At 41.0% G+C, this 19,760-nt stretch overlaps 1 protein-coding gene across 1 annotated transcript in view; it reads left to right on the plus strand.

Moving 5' to 3' along the window:
• The first annotated feature begins 480 nt into the window (after positions 1-480).
• ELP2 (elongator acetyltransferase complex subunit 2) overlaps positions 481-19,760 on the plus strand; it is a 41,072-nt gene continuing 21,792 nt past the window's right edge. Inside the window, 11 exon segments of the mRNA XM_083519186.1 lie at positions 481-644; positions 1,491-1,569; positions 3,749-3,819; positions 7,012-7,168; positions 8,690-8,767; positions 10,509-10,573; positions 12,262-12,328; positions 14,340-14,483; positions 16,785-16,880; positions 17,857-17,957; positions 18,869-19,000. Coding sequence (XP_083375312.1) covers positions 513-644; positions 1,491-1,569; positions 3,749-3,819; positions 7,012-7,168; positions 8,690-8,767; positions 10,509-10,573; positions 12,262-12,328; positions 14,340-14,483; positions 16,785-16,880; positions 17,857-17,957; positions 18,869-19,000 — 1,122 coding nt within the window. The 5' untranslated portion in view covers positions 481-512.

The following is a 19,760-nucleotide window of genomic DNA, read 5'->3' on the forward strand; positions in this document are numbered from 1 at the left end:
AGACTACCCCCCCCCCAAATCATTCCAACTCTGCCAGACCAAAAAGCAAAAAAGAAATGAGATATTTAAACTGGTTTATTTTGCTGTTTTCGGGATACTCATCTCAAATATTTAAAACCCTGCAAGGAAAAGAAGCCTCTAGTAAGCTTACCCTGCTTTATTTCATATTATTATCTTAACATATGTGTATTTTTTTTCAGACCAGCAACGTCAGCTCATATTAGTTTGCACACCCTTGCTGTCCCTCCTCTAAATCACTCCAACTCTGCCAGACCAACACAAACAAAAAACATTTAAAACTCTGCAAGGAAAGGAAGCTTCTAGGGACTCTGCCCAGCTTTTTGTTTTGTTTTATTATTCTAATCTAATATATGCACATTTTTTTATAACCAGCAACATCAGCTGGTACTAATTCTGCAACTCCCCGCTGCCTCCCCCGCCTTCCTTCTTTCCTACGGCGGCCGCTTTGAGGCAAAACACCTACCGTAGCGAAGGCGAGGGGTTGCGACAAGATGGCGGCGCCCTTCGAAGTGTGCCATGTCGCCTGCTGCGCCAACCGAGCCGGTCCCGGAGTGGTTTCCTGGGGGAGAGGCGGCCTGGTGGCTTTCGGCTCGTGCCGCTCGGTCGTCCTCTACGACCCGCAGGTGAGGCGGCGGGCTTTCCTCTTGCTCGGCTAGGGTGGTGGTTCTCGAACGCGGGAGGCCCGGCTGCAGTAGGACTACAACTCCCATCATGCTTAGCTTTTAGGGCCGGCGGTCAGGGATGGCGGGAGTTGTAGTCCGACAGCAGCTGAGGCGGCCCAAGTTTGAAACCCTGGAGGCGCAAAAAAATAAAATTAAAATAAAGCCTATATAATAAAGCTACTGAGAAAATCCATAAAAAGTCGCTGGGCCAAACGGAATTGTTGTGGAAATAAATACTGAGGGTGGGGCGGGGGGCAAATTTTGCCCTCGCTCAGGGCGCTCAGCCGAAAACGGGTGCTAAATAATGATGATGATAAATTTATATTTATTCAACCCGCCGAGAAGTTCCATAAAAAGGAACTTTACCAAAATGAATTATTCTGAAAATAAGAACTAATTAAGGTGTGGGGACTCCAAATTTTGTCCTCCCTGAGGGCTCCATATTACCAAAATACTCGCTTCACCTGGATTCAGATTCAGGTGTGAGTCATCAACCCCACCCTGTAATAGAAAGGTGTAACTAGTTAACAAATAATGGGTTTCCACTGGTGAATATGGCCTATGGTTTCTGTGCTTTGCTAGTGTCAGCCAGTTGGGGAGTATTCTGACTACAGTTAGTGAATGGTTAAATTTTTCGAACAAACTTCTGAAATATTTTGCCCTTTTAGTGCTGTTACTGAAAGAATGTTGCAATAGTCTCTTTGAGAGCATCTCTGGATAAATAACTTTTCCTTATCAGAATTCTGTTCAAACCCACCACAAGCGTTCATGACTTAAGACAGTTTTGGTTGTGTATTTTTTTTCCAGAGAAGAAAAGTAGTTGGCACACTGAATGGACACACTGGAAGAGTTAATTGTGTTCAGTGGATTCGCAGAAAAGATGGATGTAAGTATAATTGGAGCAAGAGGCCTATTTCTACTGAGTGTTTTTTTAAAAAAAATATATATGCCATGGATATGCACCTGGATCGGTACAGAGTACTGATAATATATTTTTACCTCAAAACTTACAATCCATTTTAGATGTATAAGATAGGGTTGTTGGAGTTGGAAACAGGTTTGAAATGCAATCAGTAGATACTATAATTCTAGAGTGGACAGTATTGCACTTAAACTGAGAGACCTCACAATGACAAACTGAGGCTTAATGCTGTGTAAATCAGTCTTTAGAGACCTTTGGATTTGTGTATTCCTACTTGCCCTTGCATGCCACAGTTCTCTTACTCCCTTTCCAAATTGAGGCAACCAGTAGTTGGGTCACTTTGTCTGAACTGACAAACTATGGTATGTGCTTTCCATGAAAACCATGTTCAGAAACCACAGTGGTTAAAACCATAGTTGGCAGGTTTGGGCTTAAGAAAGGAAGGCAGAGAATTGCTGTGTGCTAGAGAGAGAAGTGGGGAGCATGGAAGCTCAAGGGTCTTTCTTCACATAGCACCAAACCATGGTTTGGCATTGCGTCCGAACCAGCCCAGTGTGAACAGCAACAGAGACTTTGTGCACCTCACCTGTACTTTCCAAGACACAGAAGAGTTGGTTGTTAGAAAGTTGCTGAGGTACATTATAAAAGGGAGAGGATGTCCATTTAATAGAGGTCAGGGGCTATGGTCAGGCTACATGGGAAGTTGCCCAGGACTTCTGGGCCAGCAGTTGCCTCTCTTTTCCACACACCATATATATATATATATATATATATATATATATATATATATATATATGCGCAACTTTTACGTGGCTATCAAATGTTTTATATTGTTATTGTTGTAATTAATATGTTTGGGGATGCAGTTAATTTATTTGTGCAATAATACATGGCAATGGGAAGCATGAAGGGGATAAAAGGAAAAGCTGTTGTGCCCTGCCGGCTTGGTTACACAAGTCAAAGAGCATCAGCATGCTTGGCCCACCAGGCTTGGACCCACCAGGTGGGATATTTGACTCTTCCTGCTCCTCCTTTGAACAGTGGACTCCTGTGCCTTATGAACCATAGTTTTTGAAACTCCATTTCAGATGTGACTTGTTTTATGTCATGGAGGATGTGTGAGAAGTGCAAGTCCAATACTTTATTAGATACAAAGAAATAGTTACATATTTCTTTGAATCCAGGCCATAGATCTGCATTTTCTGCACTGCTAGGTAGCCAGAAGAATTACCTGGGTTATGACTGTTGCTGTTGCAGTGCCCTCTGGTGGTCATGTTCTACATTTGAAGTTTATTCTTCCCCATACTTTTTCAAAATACAGTAAACTGTACAGTAGAGGGCAAGGAGTCCAGCTGTCTGCTAGCATGGCCAATGGTCTTTTATGTTATTTTTAATATCTTAAGACCGTGTAGTCCTAGGTGACCAAACAAAGTGAGTACTTTAGTTGGGGGGGGGGGGGATTGTCTCTTGAGCATAGAGATATACCAAGAAAATTTGAAATATGTTCAGGACGCAATTCTGTATTTCAGGTTAAAACATCAGCTTAACCTATGCACCCAGTTTTCAAATTGAGGAGGAAAGGGACAAAGTATAATGTATAACGGTGTCTAAAGTGAGGCCTCTTTACCATGTTACAGTTCTAGTTCTGTTGTACATCTTGCCATTTGCAAAACAAAAATGCATCTTAAAAGAGTGCTAAAGAGTAGAGCTAAACACTCCTGAAATGAAAGAGGTTCTTTAAAGATTATAGTCTTAAAAACATGAGGATCACTGTTAAAATGAAAAGTTATGTATAATGTAAATGTAGGGAACTGAGAATTTACAATTACATGAGAACTGGCACTTGATAACCACAAAATCAGGTGAATTCCTAGTAAAGTAAAGGAGAGTCTGTTTCTGGAGTTGAAAGTGTCCCTACTTGCTCCTCTGTTGGAAAGATGGAACCTAGGAAGAAATTGAAACTATTATTACAGACATCAGAGTGTGTGTGTATGTGTGCTTTTAAAAAAAGTAATCTATTTGCAGATTTTGACATTTGGGAAGAATTGCCACTGAAACAAACCAAAAGTCATCTTGAATCAGAATTATTCAACTTTTCCATTGTTCAACCTTTCTCTCCCTCTCCCCTCCTCCCCCTTCACAGCTTATGAAACAGAATTAATTTCTGGAGGGTCTGACAAACTACTGATTCTTTGGGAAACACAAAATGAGAAGGTATGTAGAGCGATTGTGATATGTGAGAATAAAACAATTGTAAGCATGATTCCCCCCCCCCTTAAAAAAAAAACCTAGAACGACTTCTGAATCTTTCCATTCTTTCCACTCTAACTATTGTACTAAGCAATTCTATACTGCAACAAATTCATTGCTAGTAATCTGGATTCAAAATTTAAGAGCATCACAATGAAAGCAAAAGAGATCTGTTCAAGGATCTGTCATTATACGTGTTGTGTAGTACTTGGTGTAAAGGGGGGAAATCTATACTAAGACTTCAATACTATATTCACTTCCTAAGCAGTAAGTGCCACTGAGGACAGTGGGACTTGCTTCCAAGGAAACTTGCTTTGGATTGCACTGTAAACAAAACAGAATTCTGTGGCCTGTTTACATTATGCATAATTGAACAAATGTGCTTGTATTATGTTACATTTTCGATGCATGCTGTCTTTTGGAAGACTGGAAGGTGTATCAGTTCTGGAAGCCCATCCCACTGAAAATCGTATTTAGTTATCTCTCTGGATTCTTAGGTTTTGTCATCCATTGTCTACAGTACACACTTAAATTAAGGCCTGCAAACATGTGTTTACTAAAATGATACCAGAGATTCTGAGGAAGCTGAATTTTGCAGTCAATGGCACATTTTGTGCTTAACAAGGAAACTCAGAGAAGAAGTTGTGGTTATTTAGGCATGATACATGCCTAGTACTCGGCCTTAATGCCACAGCTCTGTTTAACTCAGGGGCCTGGTTCACATGCCAATTAAACCATAGTTTAAAATAAATTATGGCTTGACATAAACGAGCCACACATGCTGCTTAAAAAGTTTCTGCAGTGATTCTCCTCTGCTTCTGCCACATTACAGGCAAAACAAGCTGGAGTCTGGCTTTCCCTCTTGTCCAAACAAAGGCTTTAAGGCTGATAGGGCTACTAGGGAGGATTACGGAGGAGGATTTGCTGGGCTCACTCATCTCTGGGCTCCTGACTGACTGCGGAAAAACACCAGTGAGCATCTTTGAGCAAAAGGGCTGCAGCAGCAGTGCTCTTTAAATAGTGATTTCTGGGTTGAAAGTCAGGCAGTGAGCTGCAGCTGGTGTTTCTTTCCTCATCCTCTGCCCACTTCTGCCAAGACTGAGGTCTTACATCATCTTGTAAGAAAAGATTTGCTCCCGTCCTGTTTGCGGTATCATATTTAATTACACACACTTCACAAATTCACCAATCCGATTTGCCCTGTCTTTTCAAGTTTTGCACCTGCCACAGACTGGACAATTAGTGCCACCCAGAAATACTTAAGGCTGAGAATTTATATCAGATGCTGCTGGACTATAACTCCCATCAGCCCTAGTAAGTATGGCCAGTGGCCAGGGATGATGGGAGTTGAAGTTCAACAACATCTGGAGATCCAAAGGTTCTAATTTCTATCATGATATACCAATGCTACGTTTTGACCCAACACAAATTTGCAATACCTGCGGTGTTCTTTTTCTTTATAATGAGATAATTCCTTCTTCTCTCCTGAACCAGAGAGAGCCAGTGTGGTGTAGTGGTTAAGAGCGGTGGACTCGTAATCTGGGGAACCGGTTTGCTTCCCCGCTCCTCCACATGCAGCTGCTGGGTGACCTTGGGCTAGTCATACTTCTTTGAAGTCTCTCAGCCCCACTCACCTTACAGAGTGTTTGTTGTGGGGGAGGAAGGGAAAGGAGAATGTTAGCCGCTTTGAGACTCCTTCGGGTAGTGATAAAGCGGGATATCAAATCCAAACTCCTCCTCTTCTTCTTCTCTTCTTGAGCCTAGTACCTGATATAGCAAAGAAGACATACGGTATTACAATGTTACTTCATTGTGAATGAGATTTCCTTTGTCACGATAATTTACCTATATAAAGAAAGAAAGAAAAAATAGCTTTTCATGACAACATAGAATAAGAAACCAGTGATATTACTAGAGGGCTTGAGAGAGTTTCTATCCAGCCATATATCACCATGGATCACCTGTCTGATGCAAGGGCACATCTCAGTGATGTTCAGTCTTGGTTCTCTGTAACAGTGAGGGGTGAGGAATAATCAAGGCTGTATCCACATGAGTCTTATTTCTTTGTAGTAGACAACGTTTGATCCACCTAGCAAGGTAAATTCCTTTGCTGAAATGCAGGAATTCTTTGTGAGCAAACAAATTGCTGGGATGCTACCTTGCAAATCTGAAGGCAGTGAGGTCAAATCTCTTCCACAACCATGAATGTTCTCGTGACTGTAGCTTGAATATGAAATGGCACCCTGAAGTCTTTATCTTTCCACTATCTTGAGCCGATCTACAGACTGAAGGAGGCAATGTGCTGGTAGTGGACGTAAATACCTCATTAATGAGGTACCACCTTGCCTGGAATAGCACCTAGAAGTAGATCCCTAATCGGAAATACTATTAGGATGAGGTATAAGCTGTGCCTGCTGTTTTGAGGATATATTCCAGGAAAAACGGCTGGTATGTCCACAATCCCAATGATTGCAAAGCACTTCATGTACTTAACTGTAAAAGTGTTATTAGCTGGTGAAACAGAAGGCTAAGTGAACTGGTATAGTCAAGTACTTATAGTTTTTAAAATTGAGATTAGACTCTCTTATAAAAAGAAATGCATAAACTAAATGGAACCTGGAAGACCCCACAGAAAACAAATTGGATTTGCCCTGTGCTATATAGGAGGTGAAATTAAATGACCCTTCTGATAGCATTTGGAATAAAATTATTTTAATCATTATTACCCTTCACTTGTTTTCTATTCTGCCTGAATGCTTTTCCATTGTGTTCAATTTAGTTTAAACCTTAATTATTACTATTTTTGTCATATACCAAGCCATTTAAAGTAGATTTAGAAAATGGATGGAAAAACCCAGTGATGTTGCTTTTTGTGAACTTAACAGAGTTCTAATTTTTATTAGAACACAGAACAGCATAGATTACAAATAGAATGTTGTATAAAGTGCATATTTTCTAATGCCCTGGACAAAAATGAGAGCAATGTAATTTGCTTACCAATGTTCTTAACTAAAGCTTTTGTATTTCACTTCCGTTACAGTTTTTAGCACTTCCGTAGTTGGACAGTTCTGAAAACTGCACACTTTGCATGGCAGCTTGATTTGGACTTCAAGGTTCTTGTCCTTCCTTTGTGTAATCTGATAATGTTCTGTTTAGCTTGTGAACTGCACTCGTCTTGAAGGCCACTCTGAAGCAGTTTGCTCTTTGGATGCTGTATACATGAGGAATGAGTCTACAGGAGAGTTAAATATACTTTTAGCTTCTGCAGCTTCTGACTCTACTGTGAGAATCTGGTCCAAACAAGGAACAGAAGGTAACTATTGTGCTTTGTAAACAGATTCTTTCAAGAAGTCACATTCATGTAGCAAAGTTTAATGATATGTATCCATATCTTTAGGAGAATCTGGATTTCTTCCAGTTGGAATACACTGGTTTCGAATAGCCACCAGTTGTCTAGCTAGCAAAAATACATTTTTTAAAAACAGTTTTTGGTGTATTTATTTTCTTTTTGTAAAGCTAGCTAGGAATGTAACTGAAGAGTGATATAAAAACACTTAAAGTAGCAGAAAGGTGGCAATCCAGTGGATAGTCCAAGTTAGGAAAGTATTCAGGATATGTTAGAACAGAAGTTCTCAATTATAATTAGGCTTGCTGAACAAACACAAATCATAGTCATACTTTCATCAACTTGGAGAACAAATTAATGTTGTACCGATTCCTGGGGGGATAGGTCTGTTAATGATTATTAGCCATGATAGCTAATAGAAACGATATACTTTTAAGTGCTAGAGATTGAGGATAAGCTATAGGGGATGGCAATTACTTTTGTGCTGTACCTGTGAGCTTCCAAGGCATCTGGGTAGCTGATATTGAAATGGAATCCTGGACCCATAGCCTGAACAAAAAAAACTTCAGATCCCTCCTGGAGCCCTATTTGTGTGTGTGTTCCTCCATGCATGAATGCCCCACTTCAGGCAGGTCAAGTTAGGTGTCATGGCTGGTATGTGCATCAGCATCTAGGAGAGAGGCTAGCTTGTATATTCTAGAGAGCCTCTTCAAGCATTCAGGACACTCAATACTGAACACCTGAATAAGGCTCAGACCTTAAGTACTTTCGATATCTGATGTTATTGACATTCATCTGTGTTGGGTAACAATGGAAGAGTGTGCCTTTGGGAGCGTAGTCAAACGATTGGAAAGTTACAGTACCTGCTGTCGCTGTAAAGACAGATATGGGAGAGACATGTTTTGTTGAAGCTGGGGCAGACGAAGGTGTCCAGTTGTGCTGCTCCAGATACACCATGGCATTTCTTCCCTCTGTGCTCCTCCTAGCAGTCATTCCTCCTCTAGTCACTGCTGTGGGTCCATGACCTGATTGTCTGTTTCCAGGCACTGTAGTCATCTGCAAGGGATTCCCATAAGCTATACATCTTGACAAAGAAAGGGCAAAGGCGATAGCTATGTTGTGTTATGCTGAACCTTTACGTCACTTGCCTTGCTACATGCCACAATGCATGAGCCCTTAAAATTGTTTCCTATAATAAGAGAAGTAGAGGAATTTTGTCCCACTGAGATGAGGAACCACCTCTCAATGTGCCAAGGTCAGTGTGAGTTCTTTCATTCTGATCTACTGTAACCTCTCCTTATCAGTTTTTCTATACCTGAGTCAGTTTCTTTGTTGCATTTTTTTATGATGTATAATCCTTTAGGTTAATCTTGGGTGAGTTTTAATTCTTTGTAGCTGTAATTAGCAGCTTATCTCTTTGGTTCTACATTGGCTGTCTGTCATGTTGACTGCTGGTGTGCAAAACTATTCTCTCTCTCTCCCTCTCAGTTAAATGTCTTCAGACACTGCTATTTGGAAATGGATTTGTTATGGATGTTTCTTTGTCCTTCTTGCCAGACAGCAACAGTAAGTGTGTCTGTGAAACTGTTTAATCATTTAAAGGGATGCTTAACTGGTGTCTTAAGCATTTTAGTCGATGTAGTTGATGGATGGCAGCAAATTTCAAATACTGACTCAAACATTTTGTTTTAAAGTATATTTCAAAAGTGCAGTACTGGGCTCCTAATATCTGCTCCTGTGAGTGCCCGTGCCCATTTTCCCACCCACCCACACCAGTGTGACTTGACACTAATTTGATTTCAGTACTGCTTTCTTTGCCATGTTGCTCAATATGTTTAGAGGATTTTTTTTCTTGTGTGCACCACATTTATAGGTAAATGTATCAAAGGAGATAGTGAATGTTACTTTTCCACTTTCAGTTTTCCATTCAGTGTTTTGAGAATAAATGCAAGCAAAAATTGCATAGTCGGTCATCTGAGCTGTGATTCTATCCCTAAACGCTGAATATTCTCCCTCCGTTTGTTTTCACCTTCCTCCTTCTCTCTGTTGTCTCCCATGTGTTGAATGTGAGGTTGGGACAGGCCCCTGCCTTTTTGGTTATTACTCTGTTAAAGCACCATGCACATTAATGGTGTTATGGTAACAAAACAATTTATTGCTTGGTGTGTCTTTAAATGATGGCCTCTCAGCGATGCAGGAGTTTTAGGTTTGTTCACACCCCTCCCTTACCTCGTCACTGCTGGGTGGAAGGATGGAACTGAGAGGAGGGATATCTGCTCCAGATGTTGTGTGTTTTATTGGAAAATGGTACCTCCTTTATGGTTGCAACCAAGTATCCCCATGTTTGCTGCAAATGGATTGTGGTGCAGGGTCTGGGATAGAGCCCATTCTATTAATTCAGCTCAGCTGGATGCTTGTGATTGTATCCACCATGCCTGATGCCAAAATCAATACTGACTTTTGGGATTATCAGACTTGTCAGAATGATGCGTTTTAAGGTTCCCTTTGACCCAAGTCTTTAGTAGCAAATGTCTGCTTCTAAGTTCTATTGTATTTATAAGTCAATATCTATACATTATCCTTTTTGAGAAAATACCTATGAAATTAACTCTTTGCAGATGAGCAGGTAATTGCTAAAGTGGAAGTGAATATGCTGGGAAGTTATTGGTGTTGTGTCAGGATCAATTAGGAGTTGCCATTCACCTGTTGTGTTAAAGTACCTTTTAGTACTGGGATTATGTGGGTTGCATGCATATAAAACAGTGATTCTGTTCATAGGAGTTGGATTTCCAAAACACTGGAATGATGCATAGACAATCCTGATATATTATCTTCCTCCCAGGCTCAGCATGTGTTTCACGGTGCTGTTTATGGAGATCCAAAAAGCCATCCTTTGCCCTAGTGTAAATAGATACATTAGTGCAGGAGCATAGTACAGGAAGGCAGAAAATTTTGTAATTTGACTTTTAGCAGAGTGGAAAGCAGCATAATTCCTTATTTTTGAAATTTGTGAAATTATAATTACTGCAGCTCTGGATATTCTACAGATTATGAGTTTTTTTATAGTCCTGGAACTGTGTAACACACCCTTAGAAGTAAGTCCCAGAGCATTCAAGGTGTGCTGGCTTCCTGGTACTTTGGCATAGGATTGCAGCCTTAGGCTCCTTCTCTCCCTCCTTCCTTCTCTTTCTCTCTCTCTCTTCCTCCTTTAGTAAATGTGGTGTACTCCCTTGTGTCCATTTTATTTTTCTCTTTAAAAAAATAATAATGAAACAGCAAATTTCCACTGACTGCTTTGCCATTTCAGTACCGGTACTGGCTTGCGGTGGGGATGACTGCAAAATTCATTTATATGTGCAGCAGGATGGACAGGTAACTATTACTTCTGTCTCCTATCCCATGAATAGTATGGAATTTTGGGGGTGTTTTGTTGTGACTGTGATTGTATGGGGAGAAAATGAAGGCAGGAAAAATGAAGTTGAATACATGGGAGAAGTGTTTACAAATATTGCTGTGGTGTGCCTTTATATTGAATTTTCAAAATGACTTTTAATTTGTTTATATTCCATTCTATTCAGAGGATTTTGAGCTTAGACAAATAATGTGTTTTGGGTTTAGTTGTGTTCCTTCCAGTTCACATTTGATGTTAATTCCACCTAAACATTAGGAAGAACTTCCTGACAGTAAGAGCTGTTCGACAGTGGAATTTGCTGCCAAGGAGTGTGTGTGGTGGAGTCTCCTTCTTTGGAGGTCTTTAAGCAGAGGCTTGACAACCATATGTCAGAAATGCTCTGATGGTGTTTCCTGCTTGGCAGGGGGTTGGACTCGATGGCCCTTGTGGTCTCTTCCAACTCTATGATTCTATGATTCTATAATTGACATCTGTGCTAGCATTCATCATAGACAGGTTGTGTGTGTGGAATTGTTCAGCATGCCTGCCAATTCATGGTGACCGATGTGCCTATTTATTCCAATTAGTTATACACCACCCTTCATTGAATTTGGCTTCAGTGTGGTTTACAGAATTAAAAATATCAAAATGCCTTCAAAAATATACTTTTAAATGCCAAACAGTGCAATTCTATACACATTTACTCAGAAGTAAGTTCCAATGTGTTCAATAAAGTTTAAAGGTAAAGGTACCCCTGACCGTTGGGTCTAGTCGCAAACTACTCTGGGGTTGCGGCGCTCACCTCGCTCTATAGGCCGAGGGAGCTGGTGTTTGTCCGCAGACAGCTTCTGGGTCATGTGACCAGCATGACTAAGCTGCTTCTGGTGAAACCAGAGCAGTGCACGGTAATGCCGTTTACCATCCCGCTGGAGCGGTACCTATTTATCTATCTGCACTTGGACGTGCTTTCAAACTGCTAGGTGGGCAAGAGCTGGGACCGAACAATGGGAGCTCACCCCGTCGCAGGGATTCGAACTGCCAACCTTCTGATTGGCAAGCCCTAGGCTCAGTGGTTTAGACCACAGAGCCACCCACGTCCCTTCTCAATAAAGTTTATTTTTCAGGTAAATGAGTATAAGACAGCAAGCTTTAAAAGCCTGCGGGTTTGCCTGGCACCTGAAAGAACGCAACCTTGCTGGAGAAAGGCATCCTACAAGCTCAAAATGGTCCTCATTGTGTTTGTCTCCTGCTTCATCTTAAATGAAGAGGGAACAGAGAGAAAACCCTCAGCTAACTATCTGAGAAGGTACTCCTTCAGGTCTCCAGATCACTTTGAATCAAATTTGGATTGGAGAGGCTGCCATTGGAGCTATCTCAAATAAGCTCTGCCTGTCAGAATCTGGGCCGCTACATTCTGTACCAGCTGAAGCTTCTGAATAATCTTCAAATTAAGCCCGATGTATAATGCATTACAGTAATCCATTCGAGAGAGGTTACCAGGGCATGGCTGACTCTGACCTCGCCGGTGAACCAGCTGAGGCTGCCAAAAGGCACCCTGTGCTGTTTGAGCTCATGGCAACAAAGCTGAATCCAGGAGAACCCTCAGGCTGTAATGCGGAGCATCAAAATACAGATATTTGTGCTACATAAGGATACTGGTTTGTTTCAGTTTCAGAAGACTTTGCTGCTTCATGGCCATGAAGACTGGATAAGAGGGATTGAATGGGCAGTTTGCGGTAGGTAGGGCATGCAGCAAGGCATTTTTAATAATCTAATGTGCCATATAGAGCAAGATTACTAGGAAAAGCCAAGCATCTGAAATTGTTTTAATCCCCCTTTCATATTCAAGCATAGTATTTGAGACCCAGCGGGACAGCGTGCAGAAACAAGTAGGATGGCAGAACTTGATAATGAGAGTGCTGTAATTTTTAACACTATACTTAGATGTTTATTTTTATAATTCTGCTGGCATGAATTTTCTTCTCCACATTTTGAAGGTGATGTTGCTAATAGGGAAAGATAATTTCAGAGGATCCTGCTTGGCAGGGGGTTGGACTCGATGGCCCTTGTGGTCTCTTCCAACTCTTATGATTCTATGATTCTAATGTAATAGGCAAGTATTCCATTTTGGATAATGAAGTAAGGGAATGGTCCTTTCAGTCTGGAGTAGCCTGCTTCCTAGAGTTCAGCCTTTGTTGAAACAAAGAGGGACAATTGTGTCTTCCAATTCAGGTGCTTGGCCTAGAAGGATCAAGGCCTCAACACTTGCATCTTAAAAATGGTAATTGAGGTTCTAGGTCAGGGGGTCAGCAAACTACGGCCCATGGACCAGATATGGTCTAAGGGGGTCGTTAAACCGCCCACTCGGTCAGTCTCCACAAGGAGCTAAACCGGCGTGCTGCGCTGGTTTCTCCGCATGGGGACTGACTTCCGGGATGCAGCCACGGCTTCCTATTGGCTGCAGGAATTTCCTGCAGCCAATAGGAAGCCACAGACGCCTCCCCCCGCCCCCCTGCCATGGCTCCGAAAACCAGCGGGGAAAGAGCAGTGGTGTGTGCGCGCACACTCCCACACACAGGCGATCCAGCCCGCCAGTGGAAAAGTTTTGCCGACCCCTGTTCTAGGGAAACTGGATTCTATGCCCACTTCTACACTCTCCAGTTTTTCTGCTCCCCTGTGGAATCTCGAGAAAAGAGCACACCAAGAACTCAGGCCAATGTAAGTTTCAATAGTGGGAGTGGTTCCTACTCGCAAATCAATAGTCAATAGTAACAAAAACTAATCCATTCAAAAGTATGTATTCTGACAAGGATTACAAACTTAAATAGAGATTACAAACTCTAACAGAGATTACAAACTCAAACTCATAAAAATATGTATAACACAATAATTCATTACAGAATTAGAGATAAGAGTTTATGAGCGGAGATAAGTTGATGTTAGTCCAGATTCGTTGTGGAGGTCTTAGTTTCAATCACTGAGCAGAAATCAGAAGTCAATTATGGATTAGAAACCAGGACAGGGCCCTGTTTTGATGTATTCACCTTCATCAGCTGGAAGTATCAAATATTACATGAAAATACATTTAAATTCTAAGTTATCATAAATTATAATTTATAAAACAGTATTATATAACATTTGGTTCCTTACCTAATTTTTAAAGGGTTGTGTAAGTTTGAAGACTTTCGGATAAATATATCCTGTTATTTTCTACGTTTCTCAAGGATAACAACTGAAAATAATCAATATTAATAATAGTTACATGTGTTGAATCAAATTAAAAAGTCTAAGGCAGCATATAATCATATGATTCCTCCACCCCTGTGGAATCTCAGCATATATGTAACCTTGTCCATAACTTACAGCTTTGCTCTGTGTAGCACATGCTAGAAATAGAGAATCTTAGAAAATACTGAATCCCGCCCCCCCGCCCTGAGAAGCCACGTAGCACTATCTTTCCACAAACAGATGATTTTGCCAAACTATTCCAACCTAGATTCAGGTAGGTATTCCAACCTACAGAGCTTTCCTTAGATTATGTGAGGCATTTCTACAGTATTGTAGCTAATATGACAGTGTGATGTTCATCCCTTTCCACACTAAATGGTGCTGACATGCGCTACAGCAAAGTACGTATTTATTTTGGTATTCGTTAGCAACTTGCTCATGGCAATACTGATTTCCCTGGGCAATGAACTTCCCATCTTTAAAATCTTCCTGCTTTTCATTTATTTAATTTTGCAAAAGACGGAGATCTCTTCTTGGCAAGCTGTTCCCAGGATTGTCTGATAAGGATCTGGAAGATGCATGCAACTTCATTGCTTGTGGAAGCCCAAGATGAGGAAACCATAAGGCTGAAGGAGAACATTTTCACCGTGAAAAATGACAATGGTGAGTCTCTACTTTATGAATAGCTGTTGCTTTTTCTGAGGCAATATGCAATTGTTGTCAGTAGGGTTAAATGAAAGTGTTGAACCTGAGGTTTGCCATTCTTTTTATTTTTATTTTATGTTTTATTTTGACAAAATAATAATAAATAAGAATAAAAATGTGCACCCCACCCACAAGACCATTCCATTGTCAATATCCAATCTCCCAAAATTTCAACACCTCTTGCGATAGTTTGACCCCTTTCCATTTTAACAGTGCAAATTCTACAAATACCTTCCATATCTCCTCAAAATCATTTATCCTGCATATTTCCCGTCTTACCTTAATAGCACATGTTAATTTATCATTAATAGCTATATCCCACACCTCTTTATATTCATCTTGCTCCTTCCACTTCCTTTTTTAAAAATATATACTTTATTGGTTTTAAAAACTGTGTAACATAGGTATTCAACAGAAAACAAAAAGAAAAATAAACCCACATTCATTCCATAGTTGGTGCTTGTTGTATGTAACAATTTTAGTTGGATTCAACATGACCTCCGGTCTCCCCATTTTGGTTCCCAGATTACATTTTTTATCTGCACACTAAACTTTGTCTCCTCTAGGTTGTTTCAGTTGCATTAGTTTTGTAAGAATATTCTATTACATGCAGAAAGTCAATCCAGACCTGCCAACAGATTAATATTTTTGCAATGTTCTTTTAAATAAACTCTGTATACATCCACTTCCTAGCTATAATAAGTCGTGCAGCTGTCAATAAATCTCTGAGCAAGTCCTTCATAGCCTGCGAACCTTCCACCCCCTCGTAAATTGATAATAATGCTACCTCTGGACTTTTGGTCAGCTTTAACCCATCGATTTCTGTTATCTCCTTAAACACCCCTTGCCAAATTTCTTTCACATATTTACACCTCCACCACATGTGAACATAAGTCCTGGTTTGCCATTCTTGAGTTTCAGATTCTCCTTTCCTGAGAATAATTCACTGAACTCATGCTGTATGACTACACTAGCAAAAGGGCCAAGAGAGATGTGGTGTTTCTGCGTGCTTTGTTTCAGCTAACTTCATAAACTTCAGCCCACTCATGTTACATCATCCGTTCCTATTCCTGGGCAGGGATTTAACCTTTCCTACTGAATAGCCAAGTCAGCAGCAGAGTACAGAAATTGCACAGAGAAATATATTGCATCAGCTCAGTCTAGTGAGACATATTTGTGAATGGAAACGAGTTTGTTTGCACATATCTCCATTATGAATAGAATGCTACGTTTTGTGTATATTTGAGAGGCGTACCTGCATTCAGAACCCAGGATTTGCAGATGTGATGCTGTACCACCCTATCTGCCTTTCCCAAACAAACTTCTGAAGGTGCTCAGTGACATGTGAGGTCTTACTTAGGCTTTCACATTTTGTTGTGGCATCTATTTGTTATGCCAACTATCCACACCATGGCTGGGTACTTCTTGACAGTTTGATAGCATAACTTTATAAAGGTAAAGGTAAAGGGACCCCTGACCATTAGAGGTCCAGTTGCAGACGACTCTGAGGTTGAGGTGCTCGTCTTGCTTTATTGGCTGAGGGAGCCGGCGTACAGCTTCCGGGTCATATGGCCAGCATGACAAAGCCGCTTCTGGCGAACCAGAGCAGTGCACGGAAACGCCGTTTACCTTCCCGCCGGAGCGGTACCTATTTATCTACTTGCACTTTTGATGTGCTTTCGAACTGCTAGGTTGGCAGGAGCAGGGACCGAGCAACGGGAGCTCACTCCGTCACAAGGATTTGAACCGCCAACCTTCTGATCGGCAAGCCCTAGGCTCTGTGGTTTAACCCACAGCACCACCCGCGTCCCTATATCATAACTCCATACTGTCCTGCTTTTCCATGCAAAACTGTAGTTTGTTTGCTATACTTCTATACCATCCTTCCTCCCGTGAAATCTCAGGGTGGTGTGCAGATAACACACACACACACACACACACACACACACACACACACACTGCACATAAAGTAACATTCTGTTTGAAACAGCTGAAACCATTGGAAAGCAGCTAAAAGAGACAAATAAGATAACCTCCCCTGCAGTATGTAAGACTCCCCTGCAGTATGTAAGACTCACATCAATGACAGGAACGGAAATGTGGGGGTATTTGGTCCAGGTTTTGTTATTTGCATCTAACTGATTTCAGGGAATGTAGTGGAGTTACTTTGTGAATTTACCTTATGGGGATGTTAGCTGGTTCTTTCATGATGTCCTTGGTTCTTTTGAAGATTTTTATTACTTTTTTGCTCTGTGGTAGGTTCAGATGCATCTTTTGCTGTTACGCTGGACTCTGTGTTAGCTGGACATGAAAACTGGGTATATGCTGTTCATTGGCAGCCTTCCTTTCCCAAAGGTAAGAAGTATGTGAGCCGCAAATTGGGGGACAGCTAGACATAGCGAAGAACATTGGATTGCTGTGGGTAATGGAACACCCATAATGACTTCTCCCATACCTTACCCGTGTGTTGTGCATTTCCCCATTCCAGTGTGGCAGCTAGTGATGTGGAGCAGAGGCTGGGAATTGCAGGAAATGCTATTGATTCTGCCTGTAGCTCATTAACTTTTTCCTATAGTCCTGATTCTGTGTGGGTATGGATTTTGGTTATTCTGTACTGTCTGTCCTTAGGGTTGCTCCAGCCCTAACATTGCCAGTTGCTGAATCATTGCAATAGTTACAGTGACCACCAGCCTTTTCAGACCAAGGAGCCACTAACACCGACAAGGGGGCTCCTTTTTTCTTTGCCTTTTAAAATATGCATCCAGATTTGTCTTTCTCTCTTTCCCTTTTCTTCTATTGAAAATAGCAACATTCAGTGACATTTAGAATCACAAATACTGATTCTTTTGGAAAATCGCCATTGCTTTGCCAGTGCAGCCTGCCTTAAGTTTCATCTCAGCCTATGATTTACCACTTAATGTGTCACGAGTCGCCAGTTAACGACCAATGATTCACAAAGTGCTCCATTTCCAAATAGTGACTACACTTGGCACTTCTGGGTGTAATGTTTTCTATTGTGATTGGAACTGAATTTGTGCAGTTTGAAATGTATGGACCCAGAACCATCTGCAAACATTCCCTTTTAAAGCAGGGGCGGTAGACAATTACTACGGCACCTAGTATCCAACGTACAAGACTTTTGTCTCTGCACCCTTCTTGGAATACTGTAAATTGCAACTACACATTTCTCTCCTCTTCAGCCCAACACAGTTTGTTCTGCAGCATGCCTTTGTAGAATTATCTTACCTTTGCTATCCCGAATACAATATGTGAGACGCAAAAAAGCATGTTAGCATCTTCCACAAAGGTAAATTTTCTCCTTGCACTGTAGATGGCAGGATGGAACAGCCAATGAAATTGTTGTCTGCTTCAATGGACAAAACTGTTATCCTCTGGGCTCCAGATGATGAATCTGGGGTGTGGTTGGAACAGGTAGGCATGTTTTCTACGTTTTCCTCTCTTGCTTTCCCTGCCCACCCCCACCCCCCGCGGCTTTAGAAATTAAGTAAAGGGAATATGAGGTCATATCCAAGCCTAAAAAGAATTCAAGTGGAAAGTATTGTAATTGTAGCAGGCTGTTCCTTCAGTGGAAGAGTAAACAAGCAACATTCTGCTGTATTTAGAACCAAAAAAACTGATTCTTAAAAGCAGTAAAGACTTCTGTGTGCATATGAGGGAAAGGAGGAGATTGTGCTTGCAGCAAAGAGGCCACACACATTTCAAACCCGTCCAGCCTGTCTGCCTACACATGGATTTGAACTAAAACTTAAGTACTTGCCTTATGCTGGAAACTTGGTGTTTTTCTTTTTAATAAACCTTTGGCATCTCTGATGGCACAACCAGATGTTCCCAGCATCTAGTACCCTGCACCAGTACATGCAGGTTCAATTTAGCTGTTACGGATAATAAATATTGATTTTTATGAATTTGTCTAAAAAAAAGAATTTAAGCCAGCTAAGCCAATAATCATCATTTCACCTTGGAATGTTTTATTTTTATTGCAGACTGCCTGTGAACTTGGCAAATAAACATATCAAACCATTTTTAAAATTAGGATATATTGGTGATAAATATGGGGGGGGGGGGGTTGAATCTATTTTTCTGTGTTGTTTGTACATATAACAGGTGTGTGCCTAGACCCTGAACTAATGGCTTCTTAATTTTGTAAGATCAATAGCACGTTAATGCTGCTGTAACTCCGTTCTTTTAGCTTCTCTTTTGGGTGTAATTCTAAACTGTAGATGAAATTTTGTTATATTGTTTTAGGATTAAGTCTTTAGCCATCAATGAGCAGATTGACTGGTGGCTGGCTCATGTATTTTGTGTTCAATTTTTCAAAAAAGGTCCGAGTAGGAGAAGTGGGTGGAAATACTCTGGGGTTTTTTGACTGTCACTTCAGCCCAGATGGCTCAATGATTCTTGCTCATGCTTTCCACGGAGCGCTGCATCTTTGGAAACAGACTTCAGCAAACAAGGCAAGAGAATTTATTTATGTTGCTAGAGGGGAAAATGTTCACAGACTGTTGTTGTATAGCAAGCCATGGCTTTGTGCTCAAAAGATACACTAGATTCGATATCTATTCTGAACACCTCATTTAAGCTAAAGCATTGATCTTCTTAATTTTCTTTTTTCCCCTACCACAGTTAGTAGCAAACAAGATTAAATCTGATGGGATCACTGGGGTGTGCCTTTTGGGCTCTGTGGGTAGTAAACATCATATATATATAAACATACATCAATATCATTCATATCTATCTATCTATCTATCTATATATATAGATATATATAGATATATATAGATATATATATAAATAATATTGCTTTGTGCTGGGTCAGTCCATCTGGCCCACTCTGGTCTACCCCACAGCAGTATCTTTCCAAGATCTGTGAGACAGACAAATCTTTCACAGCCTTTTACAGTGGTGCCTCGCAAGACGAAAATAATCCGTTCCGTGAGTCTCTTCGTCTAGTGGTTTTTTCGTCTTGCTAAGCAACCCTATTAGCGGATTAGCGGCTATTAAAGGCTTAGCGGCTTAGCGGCTATTAGCGGCTTAGAAAAAGTGGGGGGAAAGCGAAAAAAAATCGGAACACTCGCAAGACGTTTTTGTCTTGCGAAGCAAGCCCATAGGCAAATTCGTCTTGCGAAGCAGCTCCAAAACGGAAAACCCTTTTGTCTAGCGGGTTTTCCGTCTTGCGAGGCGTTCGTCTTGCGGAGCACCACTGTAACTGTAGAT

This window comes from Podarcis liolepis, assembly GCF_965112155.1.
Source record: "Podarcis liolepis genome assembly, chromosome: 8".
In the NCBI taxonomy this organism is placed as follows: Eukaryota; Metazoa; Chordata; class Lepidosauria; order Squamata; family Lacertidae; genus Podarcis; species Podarcis liolepis.